Genomic DNA, 26642 nt, shown 5'->3' with positions numbered 1-26642 from the left:
TCATGTGAGGCTGAGGGTGAAACAGAACAAAGGAAGATGCCCTCTCTGATCAGTGGGGACAGCACCCAGTCCAGAGGAGGATGTGTGACCTTACGGGAGAGAATAGGCTGGGGAGGGGCTGCCAGCTAGCAGCAGTAGAAGGCAGAGCTGTTCTCAGAGCCTTGTCTTCCTGCCTGAGCTCTGTTTTTTTGCCTCCTGCTTTAAAGCCACAGCAGAGGATGGGGAGCTCATTGCTATCAACGTGAGTGACTCAAGGGATATCCCAGAGTCTCGGGGTTTCCTCAGTCCCTTGTTGTGGGATGTGACCCAGTGGGCAGATCATTAAATGCATCGACAGTGACTATTGTAAATAGCTGATCGATAGTTAGATCACTTTGGCTGTTCATTACTTCATTATTTGCTGGGTCCTCAGCACGGAGGAGTATCGATAGCGAGATGGCTGACCAGTTAATTACTGTATTGAAACAAGGTTCCCTTACATCTCTGCTCAGCTCCAGGGGACTCCAGTGGAAGGGAGGTCTGGATAGCCGACTAGGGTGTCATTGTACACTGCTAGGTTCTCTGTGTTTTCCTCCCTGTCAGTCCTAGACTGGTAGACAAAAGTCCAGAGGATGTTCCCAGATAGCCCTAGTGTGTTTGAAGGATTGGTTTCTTGGGTTTCCCCTTTCTCTCCTCACCAGCTGTAGCTCTGAAGGGACCTCACCCATTCTCCTGTTCCCTGTGGGTGAGCTTTGTTATGTAAAAGCATCCTGGAGGGAGGGTTTCATGGGCTTACTATCTCCTATTATAGCATAGTTTCCTTAATTAGAAGAGAAGCACCCTGCCTAAAAATAGTAAGACCAGGGGTCAGAGCTGCGCGGACCACCCTCCAGTTACTAACCCCATTAGCCTGTTTACAACAGTAAGAAAGTAAAGTAGAAGTGAAGTTACCCCAGTAACCAGACCGATATCCCAGTGTGACCAGTGGCTGCCATATTGGATGGTCCAGCCGTCATCTTGGGAAGTTCTGTTGCAGACTGCAGGGCTGGAAGGATGGGTGCTCTCCAACAAGCCCAAGGACAGCACAAGGTCCTTCTGGTCCTCACATTCCCCCGTCCTATATTGTTTCTTCCACAGGTGAGAAGCCCTTTGAGTGCAAACTCTGCCACCAGCGCTCCCGAGACTACTCGGCCATGATCAAGCACCTGAGAACGCACAACGGTGCCTCTCCCTACCAGTGCACCATCTGCACGGAATACTGCCCCAGCCTCTCCTCCATGCAGAAGCACATGAAGGGCCACAAGCCTGAGGAGATCCCGCCTGACTGGAGGATAGAGAAGACGTACCTCTACCTGTGTTATGTGTGACCCGGGGACCCACACACATGGTAGAGCAGCAGCAGGAGGCAGCAAAGACAAGCTAGAGCGAGATAAAGAGTAAAGACTGTGGAGAAAAGAAATCAGAAAGAAAAGGGAAATAGAAAAGAAACAGAGAGAAGGAGAAGGAAACCTGGTAGTTATTTGGCCTTGGATTCCTTCTGGGGCTCAGGTGATCTGGCTGTCATACTGCTGCCCCTCCCCCTGAAGGTCTCAGCCCTCCTTGGTTCTCTTGGGTGGGATGGGGTGGTTTTGCTCATTCACACAGTGGCATATTTTTCTCCTCTCCAAAACCCAGACCTTCCTTTTGTGTCCAAAAATGGAGACCAAGAAGCAGGTGTGAGGTCCTCAGGTCAGCTGAGGGCCTCTGCCCTGACTCCTTCCTTCCCCTCCTCTGAAGAGGGTGGGAGGGGAGCAGAGAGGGAAGCTGGAGATGGTAAAGGATCCCTCATTGATGCTCAGAGTGGCAGCTCTGGCATACCGGTGGTAGACTGAGAAGGGAAAGGCTTTCTGCTCTGCCCTGCTACATCTGGTGCCCCTCAAGGTCTCAGAGCCTTGTGGCGCTTCTCGTTCTTCAGCTTCTTACACCTGCTTAATGGCTGTTCTCTGGTCACAAGGGGCTCATGCCCTGTGTGGATCTGGACTATATATTACTTAGGTTTCTCCTGGGGAAAGCTGTGTCTGATTCCAAAACCCCTTCCTTCCTTCCTTCCTTCTCTTAGCTTTCAGAGAACACAGAACAAAATAAACTAGGCACTGTACCCCAGCCAAACTCCCTCATGAGCAAGATCCCCGCCCGCTGAGCTGCTTTCTGCTTGCAAAATGGAAACAAAACAAAACAAAAACCAACTAAATATATTCCATCCAACAAGCGCACATCCCTGCAACCCCAATTTAGCCCCTCTGGGAAGGAATCCCATCATCCTATTGAAAGGTCCCATTGTCCAAGATAAGGAGTTGGGTGCCCTCCTGCGGGTGAACTTTACTTGCAGATGGGAGTGGATATGCTTGATGCCTGAGCAGGGTGGGAGGATTGGCCAGGGGAAGACAGGAAGACGTTGCTATCACGCAGGGGTCCTTTAAGCACAGGGAAAACCCCAGATCTGGAGGTTAGCACCGAATTCCTGGCACAGGCCCCTCAGGCCCCAGGGAGCATGGGGAGGAGCTGATGGCGCTTTGGCCTCTTGTTATGTTTGCTTTTAGCACATTGTACTTGAATTACCTCAGTTTCTCTCTCTCTTTTCTTTTCTTTCTTTTTTTTTTTTTTTTTTTTTTTTTTTTTTTTTTTTTTTTTGTGTGTGTGTGTGTGTGTGTGACCTCATGAGCTTTTCAGTCCCTTATCTCCTCCCCACCTTTTTGGGTATATGTGTGGTGGGTCTCTATTGGAGGAAAGGGGAGGGTGTAGTTTCCTGTTCTAGCGTAAGTTAATAGTTGGTTTTGAACTTGACCTGGTAGAGGCCCTCCGCTTCTCTGGGTGGAAGCTATAGGAAAAAGTGGACCACTCAGGATCTGAATGGAAGTCCAGGAGGACTGAGGAAGGTGGTGAGAATGGAGAGAATGATGACCGGGTTCTCACCATCCCCATAGTGTCACTGTAGGCGCAGTCCAGGACTTAGATCACCAGTGCCCAGCTTCAGCTCAGCTTGAAAAGCCCCAGTGGCCTTAGTCTGGGCTGGTTAGGCTTGAGGGGTCCTGTTACTAAGATCTACACAACCACATGGTCCACACCTCTGCTGTTACCACAGCCAGAGTTTTCACGGCTGGTGTGTGTGTGAGAGGAGCGGACCAGCTTGGTTGTGTTGTGCTGGGTGGGGCATTGTTTCTCTAAACGCTACCTCTTCTGTTTGTCCAGCCTTTTGTCCCTTCTTCATTTCTGCCTGTTCCCACCCTGCAGCCTCCCCCACCCTGAGTTTTGGAAAGCACATTTGCAATAATCCCTTTTGCTTTGGGATGGACCCCACCACCCCTTTCATTTCTTTCGTGCTTTATGTTGAAGATATATTGTTGTTTTTCTCTCCTCTTTTTTGTGAGAGAGTCATGGCTATGTTTTGATCTTAGATTTTAAAAAGTGGTTTAGGGAAGCAGTTGGTAGGGATAAAGGATTGTAAAATGTAACAGAAAGTCCGAGGGAAGGGACACTGCTATAGCCCCTCCCCCTGTCCCTCGGCCACGCCCCCATCCCTCCCATTTCCCCCTTCAATCTCATCCACCATATCTGAAGGCCTTAAAAATTGTGTGTTGGGAGGGTATGGCTTGGGGGATGCTTGACTCCCCAGTGTGAACTAGGGATGGTAAGGAGCAGAGGGCACTGTGTTAGAACTATAGTGATGATTTAGTGCATTGGAAAGGAAAAAAAAAAAGTTTAAACTTGAGGTATGTGACCAGAACAGTTGTCATGCTTATGATGTGGAATAACAATCTTTTTAGGGAAGAGCTGTCTTTAAAAATCATTGTGCACTATGGCTCCCTCCTTCAGTCCAGGGGGATAAAATGGGAACTGTTGACCTTCAGGGGATCTATAAATCTCAGAAAACAGTATTTTTAACAGTAAGATGTTATTCAAGATTAGTGGCAGAGGGAAAATATCCAAATATTCCATAGAACTGCCTGGTCTCTTCCTTCTCAGCCCCTCCCATTCATCCTGCCACCACCCCTGCCCAATCATAAAAGCTTGAGAGGGCTGAGCTGATCTTTGCAAACTGTAATATTTTTGTAGTATTTGTTAGTTCTTCTTAAGTTCTACAGGATCTTGCTCTTTCCTTTTATAGTGTGAATAGGGAGGGAAAAGATTTAAAAGGAGAAAAAGTTTAAAAAAAGTTCATCACCATCAACAGCAAAATTTGTGTGTGTGTGTATGTGTGTAGGTGAGGTCACACTGTATTGTCTGTGCTGCTGTCTCACTGTTGGTTGGTACTCACTCAGCACCTACCTGCCCTGTCTGTCCCTGAGGGTTCTGGAGATCCTAGTGGGAGCAGAGACAGCTTAGAAGGGACATCTTCCTTTTGTTTCCTTTGCAGCCCAGACCCCAAAAGATGTTCCACCATGCCTCTCCCCCAGCTTCCCGCTCACAAAGAGGAAATGGTTTTAAAGTTGCCAGGGCCATCTCTGCTGGGTTGATGGCCACTGGGCAGGTAGGAGGCTGTTGGGAAGTCTTCTGCAGCATCCGGAGTTGGGGAGGCCAGAGGGTGGAGGCACTGTCCTTCCCAGGGAAGCTTGAACTATATTTGCTCCACTCCTCTTTGGGCCTTCTGGTTCGTCACACCTCTGCCTTTGGCTGTGTTCTTAAAGAACCCTGGAACCCCTACTTGTTGCTGCCTTATCAGCTCGGTGACCTCCCACCTAGCAAATCCAAGCTGCTTACTGCTGCCCAGCATCTACGAATGACTCCCCTGATGCTGACCCTACCCTCAGTGCTTCTCCCCTGCTCACTCCTTTGCTCATTTAAAGCATTAAAATCCTATGTGTATATAGGATAAACAAATATATATATATATATATATATATATATAGAAAGAGAGTTATAGCAAGAGATATAAAATAGAAAAATGTCATTGCTGCTTGGTTGCTTTATGTGAAGAAGAGAAAGGCAGATCTGGGGTACAAGGGTGGGTTGGAAGGCTGGGGGAACCCAGTGATTCAGTACATCCAGGGATGCCATGTGGGCTTATTTAAATCTTTGTGCCTGAACACTTTTTCCATGTTGAAAGAGAGAGAAAAAAACTGCTGCAAATTGTTACAAGTGTATGGTACGCTTCCAGGTGGGATGGATGCAACTGGGATGAGAGGGCCGGAGTCCCTTCTTAGAGGAGAGGGAGCAGGAAGCACTTTTGATCTTGGGGCATGGTGGGGGAAGTGGAGTGGGTAGACTTTTGGTCAATCCCCTGGCAAGCCAGACTAGGGTGGACACTGACAATGTGAGACAGATTCATAAAGAGCTAAGGTTCTGTTGGTTTACTTTTCCCTGTTTGCTATCTCACCCCCTTCCATCCAGTTTCCTCTCCTGGGACTTCTGGCTTGGCTACTGTGGCTGCACTTATCTGGAGATGCCAGTAGGAGGACAAACAGCAGAACTAATGGGTAGGGGAGAAATGAGAGAGAGAGAGAGAGGGAGATGCCCAAGAGAAGGGTATAGGACAGACAGAACAGACAGGATCCGGGGAAGGAGTGAGGAGAAAGGAGTGAAAGCCCCAGCAAGCCTGCCTGCTAGCAGCTCTGAGTCCTCTGCTCCTGGGTGGCCCACTTTGCAGACAGGGTCCCTCGTCCCCACGTGTATCATAGTATTTGTTCACATAGTGTTATGCATGAATCCTCGTAAGGTGAAGAACCGTCATGATGCACCATGCCATCGCCCTATATATAAAGATAAATATATATATATATGTATGTAAGTTATAGCACTGAGGGCCTCATGGCCCTGCTGGACCAAGCAAAACTAAGCCTTTTGGTTTGGGTGTTAAGTTTTTTTGTTTGTTTGTTTGTTTTTTGGTTTTTTTTTTTTTTGTCTGATGTTGTGAGAGCACAAGTGCCAGTCCAATTGCTTTGTATCACAGAATAGTGTTTTTAATTCATCAATGTTCTAGTTAATGTCTACCTCAGCACCTCCGCTTAGCCTAATCTAGGAGGTCGCCCAATTTCGTTTCTTCAATTTTATTGGTTCTTTTTGTTGTTGTACAAATCACTCTCCCCACCCTTGTCTCTCCTCCCCCTTCCTCTCTCTTCCTCACCCACCCCACACCTCCCTCAGGTCCCCCTCCCTCATTAGCCCCATCTCTCCCTCCCCTTGCCTCACTCTCCTCCAGTCCAGATTGCAGCTTCTTTCTCGTCCACTCGAAGTGTGCTCCCGTTGCCCGCTTATCCTGCCTTCGTTTCGTGTAGATTGATGCGTTTCTTTGTAACTTCAGTGTTTCTGACAAGGTTTAAAAAAAAAAAAAAAAGAAAAAGAAAAAAACAAACGAAGTTACTGCTGCAGGTTTTTTTCTCCATGTGTCACTAAGTGAAGTTTGTGCCTTCTATAGCAAAGAGAATATTTTTTACATCCTACTAACAGTAGATTTTTTTGTAGTGAACATTTTTTGTATTTTTATTTATAAGTCTCATAAGAAAAAAATAGCGATGTTCAGTTGTATACCTTGAATCTGCAGTTAGAAGAGAATAAAGTTAATTCAGTTGTCTCTGGCTCCAAGTGTCCTTTTTAAAACAAAACAAAACAAAACAAAAAACACACACATACAAACAAAAAAGTGTCCCGCCCCTTTCTCTCCTGTTTTGAGTGGGAGCACTCTAAAGGAACAGAGATTTCTGTCTTGGAGATGAAGGAAAAAAAACCCACTGTGTTAACCTTAAGTCTTGATTTCCTTTGCATCGTTACGACGTGTCTGTGTGCATGCGCACGTGTGGACACGTGAACAAGGCCGTGGTGCAGATGTGGAGGTCAGAGTACAACTTGTAGAAGTCAGTGTCTCCTTCCACAGTGTGGGTTCCGGGGGTCACCCTCAAACCCTTGGTGGCATCTCAGCAGCCCCGATACTCAGCCTTTTCACGTGATGCTTTAATGCTACATTCACAAGCCACATACCCAAGGATTGAACTCAGGTCATGAGGCCTGCCAGCAAGCATCTTTACCCACTGAGGCATTTTTCAGGTTCCCATTTTTGCCTTTGGAAATTTTTGTTGTATTTTTATTGTATGTGTGTACACATGCCAAGCGTGTGTATAGAGGTCAAAAGACAACTCTTAAAAAGTTGTATTATTTGATCTTGTGTCTGAGTGTTTTTTTCTGCATGTATGTATGTGCACCATTTGTGTGCCTGGCACCTGCCTCTGAGGTGAGAAGAGGTCCTCAGATCCCCTGGAACCAGAGTTAGAAATGGCTGTGAGCCACCACATGGGTGCTGAGAGGGTCTGGGTCCTCAGCAAGAGCAGTGACTGCTTTTAACTACAGAGCCATCTCTCCATCCCAGAATATAACTTTTGGGAGTCAGTTCTCTTCATTTACCATGTGAATCCTTCAAATTAAACTCTGGTCATCAGGCTTGGTATCCGGTACTTTGCTTTCAGGGAAGGGGGATCAGGTGTTAAGAAGTAGTGTTAAATATATGAATGTCATTTGACCTTGGAACAGTGTACTTAGTGACATTTTTCATTCAATAAAACTCTTGCATGACTGACAGTTTATGCACTGGGAACTCAGGAAGCAGCACTAGCGGGGTTGTCACGTGTTTCAAAGTGTGGCTACAGCTCAGTATCGTGCAGCTGGTACTCGGTGATCTTGCCATGTCCAGATCAGCTACCAAAGCAGGCTGCTTTTCCCAGGCTGGAGGCACGATCTCCTGTCTTCCCGACAGTGAGGCAAGCCTAAGCATTGTCTCAACACAACACTTCCACCCAACTGAAGGTCATCCGTTCTGCGGCAGCCGGGACCTGTTACAAAGCTGGAGGTTTTGCTTAATGGTACAGCACCTGCCCGACACGTATGTACAAAGTCTCCATCCTGTTTCCTGCTGCAGGTGAAAGCAGCACCTGGCTCCTCTTCAGCTCTGCATCCTGGATGCAGAGCCCAACATCGCTGCCTTTATCCTCCAGGAGCGTCCCACCGAGACCCAGATGGGACTCACCTCACAGCCACAGTGGTGGGTCACTGCGGCGCTGGCGCTGACAGTACTGAGCATCGAGCTGGCCCACAACCCGTGTCCCTGCACATCCATGGCCGTGCAATTTACAGAGAGCCTCCGTGAGTGTGGTGTGTGTTTGCAGTTTCTAGCCTCCCAGGTCCTGGGTAGGCTGTCACTGAGTTGGTTGAGCTGAGAGACGCGGAAGCCTCGCCAACTCTAACAACCCTCCCAGGAAGAGGCAGTTTCCCTCTTCCTGCCCTCTGCTCTGTTCTTCCTTTCTTTCCCCTCTTCCACCCACCCAGATTTGCTTCTCTCTTTTTCACCTCTCTTCTCCACTCCCTCATCTCTCACTCTCATGTCTGGGAGATTTCTTTTGCCCTGCACCTCAGTCCCATGTCACATGACCCCCTCTAAGAAAACAGTCCTTGGCCAAAGATGTGTATGTTTTGATTGGGATCCGGTCCCCTCAACCCTTGCCCCTCTCGCCCAGCTCCCGCCCCTCCCCCTGAACCCCGCCTCTCCCTCAGGCCTCAGCTTTCTCTTGACAGATGGGAGGGCAGTGGGCACTCCCTCTTTAAAACAACATTTAATCGCCGTTTTCTGTTCTTGGACATCAAAGCTGGGGCTTAGGCACTGCACTGGGGTCCTGGCGGCGCGGGCTCTGGGGGAGAGGAGGTGAGTGAATAGGGGCCGGCTGAATGGGCTTTGTGTGACCGCCAGGGTCTGCCTGCTTTACATGCTCTTTGACCCAGATATGATCTCATGGAGAGAAAGGGGCCCGGCCAGGCCAGCCTGAGAACGCTCCTCCGAGGCCGCCGCAGCCCCTCCTCCCTCCCTGGGCAGCGGGCCGCAGCTGCCCTCTGCCCCAGTCCGCTGCGTGGGCAACTGCCTCCAGGACAGGCCCCGCCAGGGGTGGGGGTGGGGTGGGGCACGAGGCTGAGGTCAGAGGAGGGGACAGGCAGCTGGGCTAGAAAGATACAGCCCCAGGTTGGGTGGTTAAGGGATCTTCCTAGTTGTGTTCCCTGGGGTGGTTGCCCGAGAGCCGCCTTCACGCACATTAGCAACACACTGCCACCTTGCTGGCCCTTCCTGTCCAGTCGTCTCTGCCTACTCCCTAGGTTCTGATACATACTTGATAGCTCTCTTTTCATTGGCTCTGGATGTCCCCCAGGGAGCAGAGCTGAAGGCCCAGAACTAACAGAAGCCCTCAGAAGACCCACAAGCGTGTGGCAGGTGAAAAAAAAAAAAAAAAAAAAAAAGATCAAGGACGTCTCCATCCAGTCAGCAGCCACTTCTTCACCCTCCACAGCCAAGAGGCCTTCCACCTGGTTACCAGTGGAGCCCCTTCCCTTCTTCCATCCTGTATTTTGCCTGCAGTGAATGAACCCCTCCCTACAGATAACAGATCACTCCTTTGAAGAGTCTCTGAGGTTCTTCATTACTCCTAGAACAGGGTCCAACTGCCCCAATGAGACCTCAGTGGCAGTGCCTGCTTGACACAACCAATCTGTCCTCCAGATCCACCCCGACCTTGCTCTAGTCAGTTTGATCACCAGGATGGTTTCAGGATCCTGCACTCTGATCCTCTCAGCTTCCCAGAAGTCTTGTTTCATCTCAAGCTTTGTGCCTTTCTGAGGAAACCTCTCCCACATGCCTGCGTCTGAATTAGGTGCCCTGCTCTGCAGACCTTCCTTCTACCTCTGTCATCATGGTGCATTTCAGTCACCTAAGCTCGATGTTGTTCTCACCTCCAGATATCAAGTTCCTTGAGGTTAGGAACCATGTTCGCTATAACTTGGTGTTCCTAGAGCCTAACACTGCACTTGGCAGGTGCCCAATAAATCTTTGTTGAATACATGGAAGGAAAAAATAGAGAGCGGAAAGAAAGGGAGGCAATTAGCTCTCTGAACTGAAGATGCAGTTGTCAAGGGTGAGGGAAATGAGCTAAGTAAGAAGCCCCTCACATGTCCATCTAGGCACCTCCCTGTGGATATCAAGGACTGATGTGCATGCGAAGAGGGGCTCAGTGTGGGCTCCTGTTTCTGCACGCCTGTGCCTGTATTTGTTCCTAAGGTCACCCTGAAGGAAGAAGGTGTAACAGACTCGGGAAGGTGGCATTTTACAGCTGAGGACTCCCTGGCTTGGCATGCCTAGGATGAGACGCTTCCATGCAGAAGTGAGGTGGGTTTTTTTGCCCTGTGGGGAAGCCCCAGCTTTGTCTTTGCCTCCAGAACCTGAGCTACAGCTCTCCCCACCTCCAGCTCCGGCCACGCCCCACCTGGAGTGCTGGCGGACTCCCCTGGGCTGCTTTTTTCCCCGCACCCTAGGGGGTGCCTCAGTGAAAGTGAACTGGCTCATTTAAACCTGACTCTGCAGCCCTGCAGCCCCCTGCAGAGCTAATTACCCCGTAGCTCCAAACTGATTGCTGTACACTAAGCTTAAGCCCTCCTTTATTTATTTACTGACTACATTAATAGCAAAGCCGAGAGCTTTCAGCTGCTCCTCAACTGTACACCTCTGCCCAGCTTCTCTAAGCCTGACGTAGAGGCCCCCCAACTTACCCACCCTAAGTGAAGCTTCTGAGCCAGACAATAATAAGAAACCATGGTTGTTGTCCATACCCTCCTCCTGCCATGCTGGGATGCTTCTCTCCCTGACTCTTGGGCAATGGGAGAGACAGCAGCCAGAGCTTGCCAGCTAGAGGGGTGAGTGGGGCAGGAGGTGGGTCACCTCTCATTTACAGGACATGTAATAAACATGCTTCCATTCAGCCTTACAGCTCTTGTTTAGAGGTACTGGGGGGGAGTAAGCAGAGGCTGTGTCACGCTTCCTCCCACCCCCTACATCCCCCATACCCCTGCCCCCAGTGTTCTGCTCAGAGCAGAGCCTCCTTGACATCCTCGCTCTCGGGGTTAACAGTCTTCATTCTGTCACCAGTTCCCACCCCTTGTCACCGGGAAGGAATTCCTCCAGGTAGTGAACCAAACCCCACAATCCCTCAGTGTTTGCTGCCCCACTCATGTACTTGGCCAGCATTTGCTGGAAACCAGGAATGTTCCCAGAGACATTCCAGGGCGGGCCTGAGTCAGGTCTTGTTACGCTCATGATTCACATACCTGAGGAAGTCCTGCCAGGACAGTCAACCTCAGTACCTATGAGAAGATAGATGCCCTGCCTCTTCCTGTTGTTGTCCTGTGGTTCAGGAGGCCCACAGAGTCACTGACAGTTCCTCTGTTGCCCTCCCCAACCCCGAGTTCTAGCCATGAGACACAACAGTACTCTGAAGACCAGAAGGCCTCAAAAGGCCAATGGAGTCAATCAAGCCTCTAGCCTCTATTTTGATTCATATTGTGACAGCTAGGTGGCTGTCACACTGGGCACCTCTAAGGAAAGGGGACAGTTGGGATTTGGCAAGAACCTGGGATTTATAGTCAAATGGACCCCGTGTTTCAGGCCAGCTCTTCCATGCTCTGTATGGCTTTGATTGCATAGCGAGACTCTCCAAGGTCCCCTCTTCTCAACTGTGAGATGGGACAGCAATTTTTAGCCCATCTACCCTCAGGGCACTTGCTATGTCAACTGGAGTAAGGTGTTTAGGTCAGCTTTCTAAAGACATCTGTGACAATGTAAGCCGTAAGGAGATGGGGCAGGCATGGGGTGGCCTGGAAGGGTAGCTGGAAACCTAGGTGGTCCTTCCCAGACCAGAAGCCCTTGGTCTGAGTGGGCTGAACTGAACGCAGCGCCTGTTTGGAAGCATAACAAGGATTCTGTCTCCACCTAGTGGATGGTGCCTGAAGGCGCCTTTACTGCTCAGGCATCTGGGACACGACTGGAGGAGCATTATTATTGCTGAGTCTGTCCTGTGTGAATAAGGACTGGTAAACAGGGACCAGGACTCACATTCATGCCAGGGGAGGTACACACCTTGTTACCGGAAGGTCAAAGAGATCTTTCTGGAAGTCCTCCTGAGCCACTGTTTCTGCACTTGACATTTTCTCTCATCTTTCCCCCCACTGACCTCTTAGCCATTTGGATCCTATTACTCCTCCCATCCCCCAAACACTAATTCATATTTAACCCTCGACTCACACCGAGGGACCAGACTCACCTGGACTTCAGATACTCAAAAGCTCTTCTGCCAAGAAAAACCCAGGCAGGCCAATGGAAATGAGTTCCCCCCGGGGTGGCTAATAGGAAGTGATGACAGGACACTGTGAATGGGGGACAGAGGGTCAATCTATGTCCTGTGTTCCAGAACCTTCAGCAAACCTAGACTAGAAATGGAGTGGCTGCTGCCTTGAAACAGAACTGTCCTTCAAGGAATGAGCCCAGTGCATGGCCCCATTCTTCCCTTGCCCATTCCAGACAGTGGCGCTCTCTCTTTCACTTGGGTACCTGGGTCCTCAGAAGATGGGCCACTGTGTCTCTTTCTCCTTGTCCCTTGGCACCTCTGGCCACCTCAGACAGTTGCTTTGGAATGGATTAGAAGATGCTTCCCAACAGCACATTTCTAGCACTCTATGACTCTGGTTAGCTCTACACAACCCGGGGGGGGGGGATCACTGGATCCATATCACCTGTTAGTTCCACACCCCCCTCCCCTTAAAGCAGCGTTTAGTTTTTATAACTCACTACCTAATTGGGCATAGGGAGGGGGATATCTTCAGGATAGAGCGAGCTTCTAGTGACCTCAGGTGGACAGAAGGAGGAAATACACGCATGGCTGTCAGGCTGACGAGAAGGCCTTCTCTAACCACTGTGAGACACGGAGAGACACCAACCTACTCTCAGAAATCTCTTAATAATTAGCCTTCCTGCCTGACCACCATCTCACACACCAGTGATTGATTTTTCCGTTAATTCTGTGCAGAACAGCTGAGACCAGGCTGGGCTGTCTAAATTTGATTTCTCTGATCTCAAAGAAAGTAAAAACAAACACCAAGAGACACATGAATCACATAGCATGGTGGCCCACAAGCCCCAAAGGGTCTCACAGCCCTTCCCACTGCAGGTTCCCTGTCTGCCTTCAGGGACCAGGGGCTGCGACAGATTCCTACCACAGATGAACTCTACGAGGGAATCCCCCTGACTGTGGCTGGCTATTGGAATATGGGATGTATGGCAGGAGGGGTATCTATGCCCCATCAAAGGTCAACTCCTCCTCTTGGGCTCTGCATCCTTTCCTACTGTCTTCTTAAGCTCTCGGCTCATGTATTTCTCTCCGGAGCACCCACTTCTCCCTCACCCATTTATTCTCATATCTAAGTACACCAGCCTTTCTGCAGTTTAGGATCAAGGAGCAGTTAGTTCTCTTATATCTAAGAAAACCTAAACATCTGGATTTCCTAAATTTCCTTTCTTCTTGGAAAGGAATCCTGAGAATTCATGCCTTAATGACAATGTCTACTCACACCTACAAATCCTGGGTTTTCCTATTTTACTCCTGGAGGCTAGGTCTGGACTGGGCTTGGCCTGCCTCTTTTATTATTCCATGCAAGGGCTCTACCCCTGTCACCACTACATCCTTCTCACCTGTGGCTTGAAAGCTGTTTGAACGGGAAATACCCCTATCGGGCTCTTGTGTTTGAGCACTGGGTGGCCAGCTGGTAGTGGTGCTGTTCTAGAAACTTGTGGAACCTTTAGGAGGTGGAACTTTGCCGGAGGAAGTGAGTCACTAAGAGAAGGCTTTGAGGTTTCATATTCCAGCCCCACTGGCCATCCACTCTCTGCTTCTCGCCTGCAGCCTTCTCGCCTATAAGCTGTGGCTTCCTGTTCCTGCCCCCCATGTCTTCCTTACCATGATGGATTATAGCCTTTCTTAAGCCATGCATAGGATGCTAGGAAGGGTGCTAAACATGGCCCCTGGTCTACCTCTCCGAACCACTTCCTTCCATTATCCTTTCACCCTGGTACCCAGCTCCACTGCCTTCCATCTGTTTTGAGGACAGAACAAGGTTTTGCACGAAGGCTTTTCTTTCTTTTTTTCTTTCTTTCTTTCTTTCTTTCTTTCTTTCTTTCTTTCTTTCTTTCTTTCTTTCTTTCTTTCCTTTTGCCAAGATCTCCTTGGCCTCTTAGACCTATGTCTGGTTCCCTCTTTCACATGCAATTCAGGTCTCAGCTCACCTATTCCTGACCATACCACACCCAAACTTTTTATAACATACACCACTGCCTGACATGATCCTCTTGTATGAGGATTACAACGCTGCTGGCCTTGTTTGTGCCATCTGCATAGTTTCAAAGTGTGCTTGCCACACAAGCGTTACTACCAATGCTAATCTTTATTTAATACCATTGTGTGTCATATGTTGTCACAGGTTAAGAGTTTTTCTCATTGGAGTTCTATATATTAATTGCTAATTGTACAAAATAGGGGTCAGAGAAATGGCTTTGCAGATAAAGACATCTGTTGCCAAGACTGTTGATGTGAGTTTGGTCCTTTGAACCCACACAGCAGAAAGAAAAAAGTGACTCCTACAAGATTTCCTTTGACGCCGCCTCCCCACACTAAGTATATAAATAAATAAATGTTTAACATTGTACACAACTTATTGTAATAATGGCTTACAATGAACATTATTGTAATAATGGCTTTTACTACAATAGTTCTACATGTACATGTTATAGTTTGTGTTGGTTATTTTTCTTGCTATGACAAAATACCTAACAAAATGAACTTAAAAGGAAGGAAGGATTTAAAAACTTTTGGCTCATGGTTTGAAGATGGCAAGGAAGTTTGGGTGGTGGGAATGTGAGACATATGCCCCTGACATATGGTCAGGAGGCAGAGGCAGGTAAAGGAGATGAAGCTTGCTTTCTTCTTTATACTCAGTCCGTGGCCCTGGCCCATGGGACAGTGCTGCCTGGATTCAGTTTGGGTCTTCCCTGCTCACCTAAACCTTTATGATAACACCCCGTAGACACATACCAGGAGGTGTGTTTCCTTTTCCATGGCGATTCTAAGGCCCATTAAGCTGACAATGGAGATTTAACCATCATACCCTTTGATCATAACTCCCATCCCATAACCTCTTCTTGTCTTAGGCCTTTATGGGAAACACTTTAAAATGAAAACTTTCAAAGACACTCAGAAGCCAAGAGAATAAAATAACACATTATAAAACCCATCATCTAGACTCGAAGTTACAAAGAGTTTGTCACTCTTGCTCCATTTTGTCATTTCTTTGTTTCTGTATATGTGGATTTAATATCCCAGCCATTTGCCATTTTGCTTCCATGTACTTCCATATATTCATTTTTAGTATGAGTTTTCACATGGACATGGTGGTACATATCCTTGATCCTTCCCAGCACTGTGGAAGTAGAGGCAAATGGATCTCTGTGTGTTCAAGGCCATACTGTCCTACATGGTAAGTTTTACAGCCAAGGCTACATAGTGAGACTATGTCTGAAAGAAAAAGAAAGAAACAAAAGCTTTTTTCCTGTAATGGCCATGTTGTTCAGCACTTGTAAAGATTACGAATGAGGGGCTGAAGAGATGGATAAGAGCACTCACTGGCTGTTCTTGCAGAGGACCTGGGTTTAATCATCATCATCATCCACACGGTGGCTTACACCTGTCTGTAACTTTAGTTCCAAGTGATCCGATGCCCTCTACAGGATTCTGAAGGGCATTGCATGCTATGGTACACATACATTCATGCAGGCAAACATTCATACACACAAAATAAATATAACTAAGCCTTAACAAAAAAAGATGAGGGGGACTGGAGAGAGGCTCAATGGTTTAGAGCACTGACTGTTCTTCCAGATGATCTGGGTTCAATTCCCAGCACCCACATGGCAGCTCACAACTGTCTATAACTCCAAGATCTGACAGCCTCACATAGACATACTTTCAGGCAGAACACCAATACACATAAAAAAAAAAAAAGATTAGGAAAGACCCCTTAATACCATTACCCAGACTCTGTTCAGATTTTCTTGACTGTCTTAAAAATAGCTTTTTGAAGTTTGTTTTATTAAAGAGCCAAAGTAGGCCGACTCGATGCATTGGTTTGCACTTTTTTTTCTGAAGTCTTGTTTCCCAAACTGTTTGCTGACTTGCTGAAGGCAGGTGTGAGACTACAAGAGCTGTACTAGGGCTGGGTTCTGGGAATGCAATCTGGGGAGATGCTGTGGAGTGCATCCATCTAGTTGACCCAGCTCTAGGTCGGCAGAGCGGGGACTACCAGCCTCCAGGAGGCACTTAGAAGCTTTGAAATAACTGATGGCCTAGCTCCCTTTTGCAGGGTCACTGAGACCACAGCTGGGAGCAGCCTCCCTCACAGAACAGTTAATTGCAACTCTTGCCTCAGCCCCTTGGCTAGCTTCTCCCAGCTGGCCAGAACGTCTGTACAACACTCCCACGTGTTTACAGATTTGTCTTTTTCTCTTGCATTCTCTGGAGCTTGTTGGAGAAGGTCAGTCTCCGTGTTCCACTTTACAGTGGCTCCCAGAATAGCTGCACAGCAAAGCTCACGGAGTTCTGTTCTATTGGCTCAAAACACACCAGGACACATTTTTTTATCCCTGTATTAGCTATTTTTGTCGTTGCTGTCACAAAATACCTGCAGAAGCAACTCAAGGAAAAGAGGATTTGTTTTGGCTCATAGTTTCAGGGAATATGATTTAGTGTGGTGGGGGAGCCATGGTGGCAGAAACATGGCCAAATTGTATCTGCAGTCAGAGAACAGAGAGTGATGAGGGAGGGACTCACTTTTCATTCGGTCTGGGACCCAAGCTCATGGGACAGTGCTGCCCGCATTTGGGATGTACCTTCCTTTCCCAGCTAAACATTTTTTGAAACATCCTCAGGATGCACCCGTAGATACATTTACCTGGTGATTGATTCTAAATCCATCTGAGCTGACAGTGAAGATCAGTCGATTGTCATGGATACATTGCATTCTCATTCTGTGACCAGACCCCAATCTCTCCTAAGTTAACTATTGAGAAAAAAAGCAAGTAACTACAGCAGGCCAAGTTTTATGAGGACCATGTTTTCTGTTCATTGACTATGTTAGATCTCTTGGGCTCAAGACATAAAAATTTCCTGATGGGTATATTAAATTGACAAAGGGAGAAGAGGAGGTCAAGGGTCTGGAAGATGTAGGCGTGAACTCTGGGCAAGGAAGCCTGGCCTGCACGGTGTAGAACCTCCCTGTGGTCTTCATTCCTTCCTGTAGAACTGAGCTCCTGTCCAGCAATTTCTTCTGGAAATGCTTCCTTTCTAATGCTCATCATGAATGTTTATCTCTCTATTTTAAAGGGTGTCCTTATTAGAGATGGAATTCTGAGCATACACATTTGTGTGTTTGTTTGTTTGTTTGATCACACGGGTCCACCTTTATGTCCCAAATTCCACTGTATCTGATGGGAACTCAGCCACGATTCCTGATTCCTGTTATTTTTCTCCTCCACAAGACCATGCCCTTTCTCTCTGGTTGGGTTCACTTTTTTTTTTCAAAGTTTAAGTTTGATGTCCTTAGCTGAGAGCTTCCTCAGCTGGAGTCTGGCTGAGATTCCTGGGTCTGTGGGTTGTTATCAAAATCTTGGGAACTTCTGATGATTTTGCCTTGTATTTTTCTGCCCCCCCCCCACCTCCTCTTTGCTTCAGGGAGTCTAACTCTGAGTATACTACATACTTTTATATTTTCCCACAGGTTGCTAACACCCTTTATTATATTTTGGTGTAATTTTTTTTCTTTTCTCTGATTGCATATTTTTTAATTAATCCTTTTAGCACACCACATAACATTTCATACATGATCATTATATTTTATTCACAACATTCACCCCCATTTTTCTTGTTTCCCCTCCCCTCCTCCGCTGATTGTCTGTCTGCTTTCATTTCACATATATCCATGCATATTTAATATATTTGAACATACATATTTAAATCTGGATTTCATATGGGTGAAAAGATGTAATATCTTTCTCTTCCCCATCATATTCTCCTGTTCCATCTTCCTGTCCCTAGGGTTTACTTTCTCTCTCCATGTGCCCTTTCTACTCCAATATCATGTGTGTGTGTTTTAAAGTCTAGAGTCCCTGTATGAGAGAAAACAGGATATTTGTCTTTTTGAGTCTAGTTGATTGGCTGAATATGATGATCTCCACTCTCTCTCTTTTGAAGCAAATGGCACCGTTTCTGTCTTCAATATGTCTGAGTAGAACTCCATGGTTGTCTGTTTCACATTTTGATCCTTCTGATTGGATAACTTCTCTATTTCTGTTTCCAAGCTTATGGATTCTTATTTTTGAAACCTTCAGCCTGCTGTTAATGCCATATTGCATACTCTTTATTTCAGACATTGAGTTTTCATTCTATAATTCCTTTCAAAAAAAAAACTTTTTCTGTCAAGATTTTCTTTTTGTGGCTCATTAAAATCACCTTTTCTTTAACTCTTTGAACACATTAATAATGGCTTTAAAGTCCTGGTCCACTAATTTTAGCATCTAAAAGTCTATTTTCATTGACACCTTGCCATTTTACAAATAACAATTTTCTGTTTCTTGACATATTTAGTTTTTTTTTTTTTTTTTTTTGAGATTGGGAATTGCCAATGATATGGTGTAAGATGTCTGAATTGTGCTATTAACAAAGAAGTACTAACATCTTTGTTTCCCCAAGCTGGTTAGGGTCAGTGTTTTTTGTCACGGCAGTAGAAAGCAAACTAGGTCGGAGGTTTCTGGGGAGATGGCTCAGCAGGTAGAAGTGTTCACTGTGTGTCTTAGCTTGGTTTCTGTTGCTGGGTTAAAACACCAGGACCAAAAAAAAAAAAAAAAAAGAATTTATTTGGTTTACAAGGTACAGTTTGTCGAGGGAAGCCAAGGCAGGAACTTGGTGCAGGATCTGAAGTAGAGATCATAGAGGAAATGCTGCTCACTGCCTTGCTTTCCGTGTCTTGGTCAGCTTTCTTTCCTTCCTTCCTTCCTTCCTTCCTTCCTTCCTTCCTTCCTTCCTTCCTTCCTTCCTTCCTTTCTTTCTTTCTTTCTCTTAAAAAAAGATTTATTATGTATACAATATTCTGTCTGCATGTACAACTTTACACCAGAAGAGGGCACCAGATTTCATTATAGATAGTTGTGAGTCACCATGTGGTTGCTGGGAATTGAACTCAGGACCTCTGGGAGCACAGCCAGTGTTCTTAACCTCTGAGCCATCTCTCCAGCCCATCAGCTTTCTTTCTTTTCTAAAAAATTTTTTAATTCGTATTTTTATATTAATTATAGTTTATTCACTTTGAATTCCAGCTGTAGCACCCTCCCTCCTTCCCTTCTAACCCCACTCTCCCTCCCACATCTCCTCCCATGCCCCTCTTCAAGTCCACTGATAGGGGAGATCCTTCTCCCCTCCCATCTGACCTTAGCCTATCGGGTCTCATCAGGACTGGCCTCATTGTCTTCCTCTGTGACCTGGTAAGGCTGCTTCCTGAGGAAGTGATCAAAGAGCCAGCCACTGAGTTCATGTCAGAGACAGTCCCTGCACCCCTTACTAGAGAACCCACTTGGATACTGAGCTGCCATGGGCTACATCTGTGCAGGGGTTCTAGGTTATCTCCATGCATGGTCCTTGGTTGGAGTATCAGAAAAGACCCCTGTGCCCAGATTTCTTGGTTCTGTTGCTCTCCTTGTGGAGTTCCTGTTCCCTCCAGGTCTTTCTATATCCCTTCTTTCATAAGATTCTCTGCACTCTGCCCAAAGTTTGGCTATGATCCTCAGCATCTGCTTTGATACACTGCTGGGTAGAGTCTTTCAAACTCTGTGGTAGGCTCCTGTCCTGTTTCCTGTTTTCTCCCTCTTCCCAGCTTGCTTTCTTAATACAACCCAGGACCACCTACTCAGGGGTGTCACTGCTCACAGTGCGATATGTTCTCCCACATCCATCATTAATCCAGCCCACAGGCCAACTTCATGGAGTTAATTCCCTAATTGAGGTTCCTTCTTCCCAGGTGACCATAATTTGTGTGAAGATGACAAAAAGCAGCCAGCACAATGCACGAACGTAAAGAACTGAATTCAAATTTTCACACAAAAAGCCACTTGTACCTGTAACCCCAGCAGAAAAGACAAGAAGGCTACTGGGGAATCTTGGCTTCCAGCCTAACTGAAAAACATCAGGTTCAGGTTCCAGCAGAGACCTTGTCTCACAGGAATAAGGCTGAGAGTGATAAGAGGAAGAGACCCAACATTCTCTCCTGGCCACCATGTGAATTCAGGGGAGTATACACATGTACACACTACGCACACATACATATACACACATGTGCACACCACACACAAGCACGTACTATACGCACTCACACGTACTCAACACATGTACATGTACACACTACCCACGCAGGTACGCACACAAACTACCAAAACACACCATGGGGAAACCTCAGTTGCGGATTGAGTTTGTTTCCTTCTGAAATGATTTGTTAGGTCTTAGCAACCTACTTCAGAATTCGACTTTTACAAGGGCAATCAAGTTAAATCAAGGTCATTAGGGTGGGGCCAACCCAGTATGGCTGATTTCCTGATAGAAGCAGAAATTGAAACAGAGACACACACACCAGGAGAATACCACATGAACGTGGCCGGCTGCACCCATAGACCAGGACATGTCAAGATATCCAGAAAGCACAGAAGCGAGGAGAGGTGCAGGAAACACCTGTGTCTGCATTGTGGAAGAGAGAGTAGGAACACACCTGTGTCTGCACTGGGGAGGAGAGAGTGGGAACACACCTATGTCTGTTTGCACTGTGGAAGAGAGTGAGGAACACCTCTCTCTCTCTGCACTGGGGAAGAACCTATTCTGGCAGCAACTTGGTCTCATCTTCTAGCCTCCAGAAATTTATAACTTCTCTAGGCAGTCTTTCTCCCATCCCAATAGCTCCTGGAATAAAAACTCTCATGAGACTCAAGTTATCATTTACAAATAATATAGCTAGGCTGTTCTCTGACATCCCATCATACTAATCTACATTCTGCCACATGGCTCGTTACCTGAGCTCAGGCACAGTGTGCCCCTTCTCCTCACATTCTCATGGCTGAATCTTGTGTACCCGGCTCTTTCCCAGAATCCTTTCTGTCTCCTACATGCTCCACCTCCTTTTTCCTGCCTAAGCTATAGGCTGTCAGATTTATTATTGACAGGTGCTACATTCATACAGTACACAAGATATTTCTTGTACACATAACAGTGAATTTCTGTTGTGTAACTCATTCAGTCTGTGATACTCTTTGCAGCAATCCAATGAGTACATCCTTACATGTGACCTTTAGGGTGACCTCTGGGGAGCTCCTTCCTCCTAAGTTCCACCAACTTCATTTGCTTCAGCAGCTCCAGAGGAAGCTGGTGTTTGCTTTTGTAGCCTATCAGATCAGCTGGAGTTTTCTTGGGTTCCACATTTCTGTGCTAGAGTTGAGAAGTCAACGTCAGGCAGAAAGTTAGTGAGTACAGGATTGACATTTATAGGGGTTGTGGTCCTGCATATACATATTCACACTGCCAAACTCACTCACAGAGGACAGAAGGGATGTCAGATTCCCTGGAACTGGAGTCACAGTCAGTTATGAGCTGCGTGACTTGGGTGCTAGGGACCAAACTCAGATCCTCTGGAAGAGCAGTAAGTGCTCTTAACCATGGGGCCATCTTTCCAGCATGCAAAGGTTTATTTTGACTCATGGTTTCGTTCTAGGTGAGTTGGCTCCATAGATTTGGGGCCTGAGGCAATGTTGTGTGTCAGAGGCAGGGGGTGTGGTAGCAGAAAGCTGCACCTAATGGGGTCTGGGAAGCAAATACAGAAAGCAAAAGACTGGCTACCCAGTTCTTCCCCCAGGACATATTTTCAGTGAGCTGACTTCCTTTTCACCAGGCCCTACCTCCTGAAGGCTTCACAACCTCTGCATATCACCACAGGCTGGGGACAAATCCTTCAAATACATGACCTTTGGGGCACATCCAGGATCCAAACTACAGCTCTGCAATACCAAAATATAGTTTAAGATTCTCATGTTTTACAAATTAAAAAATATAGAGAGAGGCAAAAAGAGACCAAATAATTTGTCCATACACCCATATCTTGTAGCTGTCAAACTAGATTTTGAACCTAGGGTATTTTAGCTGCAGACTCTGCCATCTTGTGTATCTTACAGGAGTCAGGTACTCAGTGAGAGCATTTTACATGGATGCCAAGATGGCTCTCTCATCTCTTCTGCCTTGGTTGCCCATTATATTATAGTTACTTTTGTTGTTGTTGTTACCAAGACAAAATAATAGACAAAAGCAACTTGGGGAGGAAGGTTTATTCTAGCTTATAGTTTGAGGGCACAGCGTCTCATGGTGGAGAAGGCAGGGCAGCAAGGGTATGAAACGGCTGACCACATTGTACAGAGACAGGAAGCTGACAGGTAAATGTTGGCTTCGCTTTCTCTCTTTCAGTTGGTCCAGGACGTCAACCCATGGAATGGTACAGTTCATGTCCAGGGTGACTTTCCCCTCCCTAGGCTTCTCTGGAAACACCCCATAGACACACTCAGAAGTTTATCTTCTGGGTGATTCCAGATCTTCTCAAGTTAGCAATAAAGATCAATCCCTATACCCATCAGCACATTCCACCTGCCTGAGAGAATCCCACGCTTACATAGATCCAGAGTAGTTCATTCTCCTGCACCCAGACTGGAGAGCACACTGGGGAAAACAGCACTTGTTGGCGGACTGGGACCCTGGCGAGTTACACGGACCAATAACGTCTGACGCATTTGTTCCTCTTTAGCTGTGGGTCATGGATTTCAGGACAGCTTCCTTCCCAGGATTCCCACACTCTGGGATGCTCAAGTCCCTTACATAGAATGCTGTTTGCACAGAACCTACACGTATCCTCCGGAACGCTTTTTTGAAATACTCACTTTTAATTTTTATGTGTCTATGCCTGTGTCGTTGTGTGGGTGTGTGCACATGGGTGCAGGTGCCCACGGAGGCCAGCAGAGGGCATCTGAATTCCTAGAACTGGAGGTACAGGAGGTTGTGAGACACCCAGTGTGGATTCTGGTGACCAAACTCAGGACTTCTGGAAGAGCAGTACTTGCTCTTAACCACTGAGCCATCTCTCCAGTCCTCCCAGATGTACTTTAAATACTCTCTGTAGTGCATACAGTGACATGAGGTAAATGTTACACAAATAATTACTGCTTAGGAAATAGTGACAAGGAGAAAGGTCTATATATGTTCAGTCCAACGCCTTCCCCTGCAAATGTTTCTAACACCTATGGGTCTAGAGACAGAGGGCTGCACTGAGTTTCCTTGCCCCTCTCACCTCACATCTTAATCGCCTGCCCCTCACCCATCCCCACTTTCGGGGGGGGAAAAAGACATTTCCAACTGTGAATGCTGTTTCCTGCATCTCCCCATGCATCTGACTTGTTTTGGCACCCGTCCTTGCTTTTCCCTCTCCTGTCAAAATATTTAGTGTTTCTCTGTCAAAACCTCATCTACTTTTAGCTACTACCCTGTGTCTTTCACAGCCAGGCTTTTTTTTTTTTTTCATTTCTTTCTTTTTTTGCAAGCTTGTTTTCGCTCCCTGTCTGCACTCCCTCTCACCTCAGCTCACTACAGCATCATAATCGGGCTTCTGTTCTCTGGCTCTACTGATGTACAGCTGTCGCCTTTGATCTTCATTAGTTCTGCCCTTGTGCTTCCCTTAAGTTTATTTCCTCTTTTAATAACATCTTCATTTGGATGCTTAGCTCATCTGCTAATGTCTTTCCCGTTTACTGAGTGTGTAAGGCGGTGACTTTTCCTCTCTTTATTTCATGCTGGACTGCCCCTGCCCCACCACAGATGTTTCCCATTTGTTTGGTGTTGTTCCCTCTTCAGTCTGAGTGTTCAGGTGAAAATTATAGCAGTTCTGGAAAGCAGATTCCCTTGTTTTCTGGTTTTGCTATCAATATTTATTCTGTAGCACCTTTTTTTGAGGAAATGCTGGATTGTTTTTAATTTAGGGGATTTTTAGAATTTATCTGTGGCTTTCTATACAGTTGAAGTGTCATGTCTGTTCGGTTGGTAACTTAAAGAGATAGGCTATTTTCTGCTTCCGAATTATAAAGTTCTCTGCATTAATTAGCTACATTTCCATTAACTACATGTTTTTGAATGTGTGTGTGTGTTCTGTGTTCCAGTCATGTGAGTGTGCAGGTGCAAGAATGCACGCATGCCCATACAGACGTCAGAGCAGGGCACCTGAGAACCTTCCTCTGCTTCTGTCCTGTATCCCCAGGAACTTTGGGAAGCATGGGCAGAGGAAACCTCGACTTTTACCCTTGATTGACTCTACAGTGTTAGAGCAAAAGAGATGTTTTTCTGATTATTTCATAGCCCAGCACACCACGAGGAGAGGATGGGAGCATCATTCTCCTTGTTCTCGGTAAGTGTATCAGTCTGCTGGTGCTGACATAATGAAGGGCCCCACTTGGGCACCCTTCACAATAAAATTATGTTTTCTCACAGGCCGGAGGCTGCAAGTCCAACATCAGGGTCTGGGTTGCATAGGTTTCTCCTATGCATCACTCCTTGGCTTGTGGTGGCTGCCTGTGACAGTGTCCTCTCATGGCCTCCTCTCCCTGTCCCTGTCCCTCTCCATCTCATTGCCTTCTTTCACTCCTTCTGCCCAACCCTTACCCCATATGTGCACATCTGAGGTCTCCTTCTTACAATAATGCTGGTCCTATTAGATTAGGGTCCTCTCCTTAGGACCAAAATCTCTCTCTCTAAATACTCACATTTGTGGTTTGGGCTTCAGTGGATAAACCTGGGAGCAATACAATTCAGTCTGCAATAATGGGGGATGGAAACATAAAGCAGAAAAGGAGAGGGATGACACCTTCCCTCATAAGTGGCGCCACGTAAGTGTCACATGTGGGAGACTCTAAATTAGATCCTATGCCTTCACCTGTTTAAATGGGCCCTTGAAGAACAAATTAAGTCCAGTCACATGACAAATATATTCCTTACACAGCATCTGTTTTCAGCTTGGAGCACTCTGTGAGTCCTAGACCTTCAGGTTTCTATCAGGATTCTTCAGCCTCAAGCTGAGCATGCTCAGGACCACACTCATCACCTCTCATCCTCTCACATTCCCGCATCCTTTGAGTAAACCTACTTCGACTGTATCCCCGGTGTTATCAGTGATCTGTGACAGAAACCAAAGGGTTATATAGGGAGGTGTGGTTCAGTAGACACAACATTTTGAAACCTAACTTGGGACTCAGTTAGCAGGTCCAAGGCCTGGGTTCAGCCTATACCACATGTGGTGGTGCCATCTGTACTCTCGGGGGGGGGGGGGGTTGTTATCTTAAGACCCAGAGCAAGTGTGAGGCCAGTGTAAGATATGAGAGACCTCATCTCAAAAAATGAAAGCAAAGACCACCTGAGGCATTTTCATCTTCTCACTGGGGGTGGGGCTGAGTTCCTGGATTCTAGACTTGGCCAAAATCCCTTAGAAGGCAGATTCCTCATTTCTTTCTAAAACACTTCTTGTTAAAGGAGGTGTAAGTCTCTTTCAGCCCAGGTGAGGTTTGGGGGATAGTAGAGGACTCTGCCCCTTTCAAATCAGATGTTCATTCCCTTCAACTAGCAGACTGGGGTGTGAGGCTGGGAAAGTATGATGGTAAGTTTTAATTGTGAACACAATCTAGGGTCACCTGAGAGAAAGGCCTCTGAGAATGTCCGTGAGGAATAATCTTAATCATGTCATTGGTGAGCTGGGAGTGGTGGCACACACTGTAATCCATCCCAGCACTCTGGGAGGCAGAGGCAGGCGGATCTCTGTGAGTTCTAGGACAGCCTGGTCTACAAAGTGATTCTAAGGACAGGCAAGGCTACCAGAGAAACCCTATCTCGAAAAACCAAAACCACAAAAAACAAACAAACAAACAAACAAATGATGTCACTAGTATGGGAAGACCAGCCTACTCTGTGTGGGACCATTTCATGGGCTTGGCATTGTGGAGTGTACGAGGATGGAGAAATCGAGCTTAGTGTGCGTCCATTCATTCACTGCCCTCTGCTCTTGACAATGGGTGTGCTGTGACTAGGCACTTTGCGTTCCCACCATCTTAACTCCCTCTCGGAGATGGACTGGAACCCGGAGCTGTGGACTGAAATGAGCTCTTTCCCCTTAAGTTGCTTTTGTCAGGTGTTTTAGTACAGTAACAGGGAAGAGCGCTAAGATGTGTTACCTGTAGGGACCGTCACCTTCAGCGTGTAGATCCTCCCTGAAGGAAGACACTGAACACCCGTAAGTTTGTAAAGTCAGATGGTCCTGAGGAGGCTTATGGTCTCCTCATCCATAACAGAGGAAAGCTTACAAGGGCGTCAGGAAGCGTCGGGAGCCTCCTTCCAGATGCAGTGCTGGCCTGTACTGTTCCGCCTGGCTGTCCCTGTGACTTGTGAGAGGAGTATGGACTGAGCAGGGTAGGACATTAAAATCAAATGATGGGTGTTGTCTTCATCAGCTTAAGTTGTCAGCTTGGCTGGGGAGTTGCTGATCAGATTGACCTGTATTAATTGATGTAGGAGGGCCAGGTTCATCATGAGCAGAAGCATTCCTGGGCAGGTGGCCCTGGGCTATTTAAGGATGCTGGTTAAGCATGAGCCAGACAGCAAGCAATATTCCTGCTTGTCCTC

At 46.8% G+C, this 26642-nt stretch overlaps 1 protein-coding gene and 1 long non-coding RNA gene across 4 annotated transcripts in view; both read left to right on the top strand.

Annotated features, from left to right (window-relative positions):
• Positions 1 to 6531, top strand: part of Zbtb16 (zinc finger and BTB domain containing 16) — a 180912-nt gene extending 174381 nt beyond the window's left edge. For all 3 annotated transcript variants that reach the window (XM_060373310.1, XM_060373313.1, XM_060373316.1), the window contains one exon: positions 1117 to 6531. In XM_060373310.1, coding sequence (XP_060229293.1) covers positions 1117 to 1346 — 230 coding nt within the window. In that variant the 3' untranslated portion in view covers positions 1347 to 6531. The remainder of the gene's footprint in view (positions 1 to 1116) is intronic.
• A 2117-nt stretch (positions 6532 to 8648) lies between these two features.
• The window catches only part of LOC132649500 (uncharacterized), a 33800-nt gene continuing 15806 nt past the window's right edge, over positions 8649 to 26642 (top strand). Inside the window, exon 1 of the long non-coding RNA XR_009587954.1 lies at positions 8649 to 10147. This is a non-coding gene — a long non-coding RNA (uncharacterized LOC132649500). The remainder of the gene's footprint in view (positions 10148 to 26642) is intronic.

The sequence above is a fragment of the Meriones unguiculatus genome, chromosome 1, assembly GCF_030254825.1.
Source record: "Meriones unguiculatus strain TT.TT164.6M chromosome 1, Bangor_MerUng_6.1, whole genome shotgun sequence".
Lineage (NCBI taxonomy): Eukaryota > Metazoa > Chordata > Mammalia > Rodentia > Muridae > Meriones > Meriones unguiculatus.
Note: the sequence above shows the minus strand (reverse complement) of the source record. Positions and strands in the feature narration are given on the sequence as shown.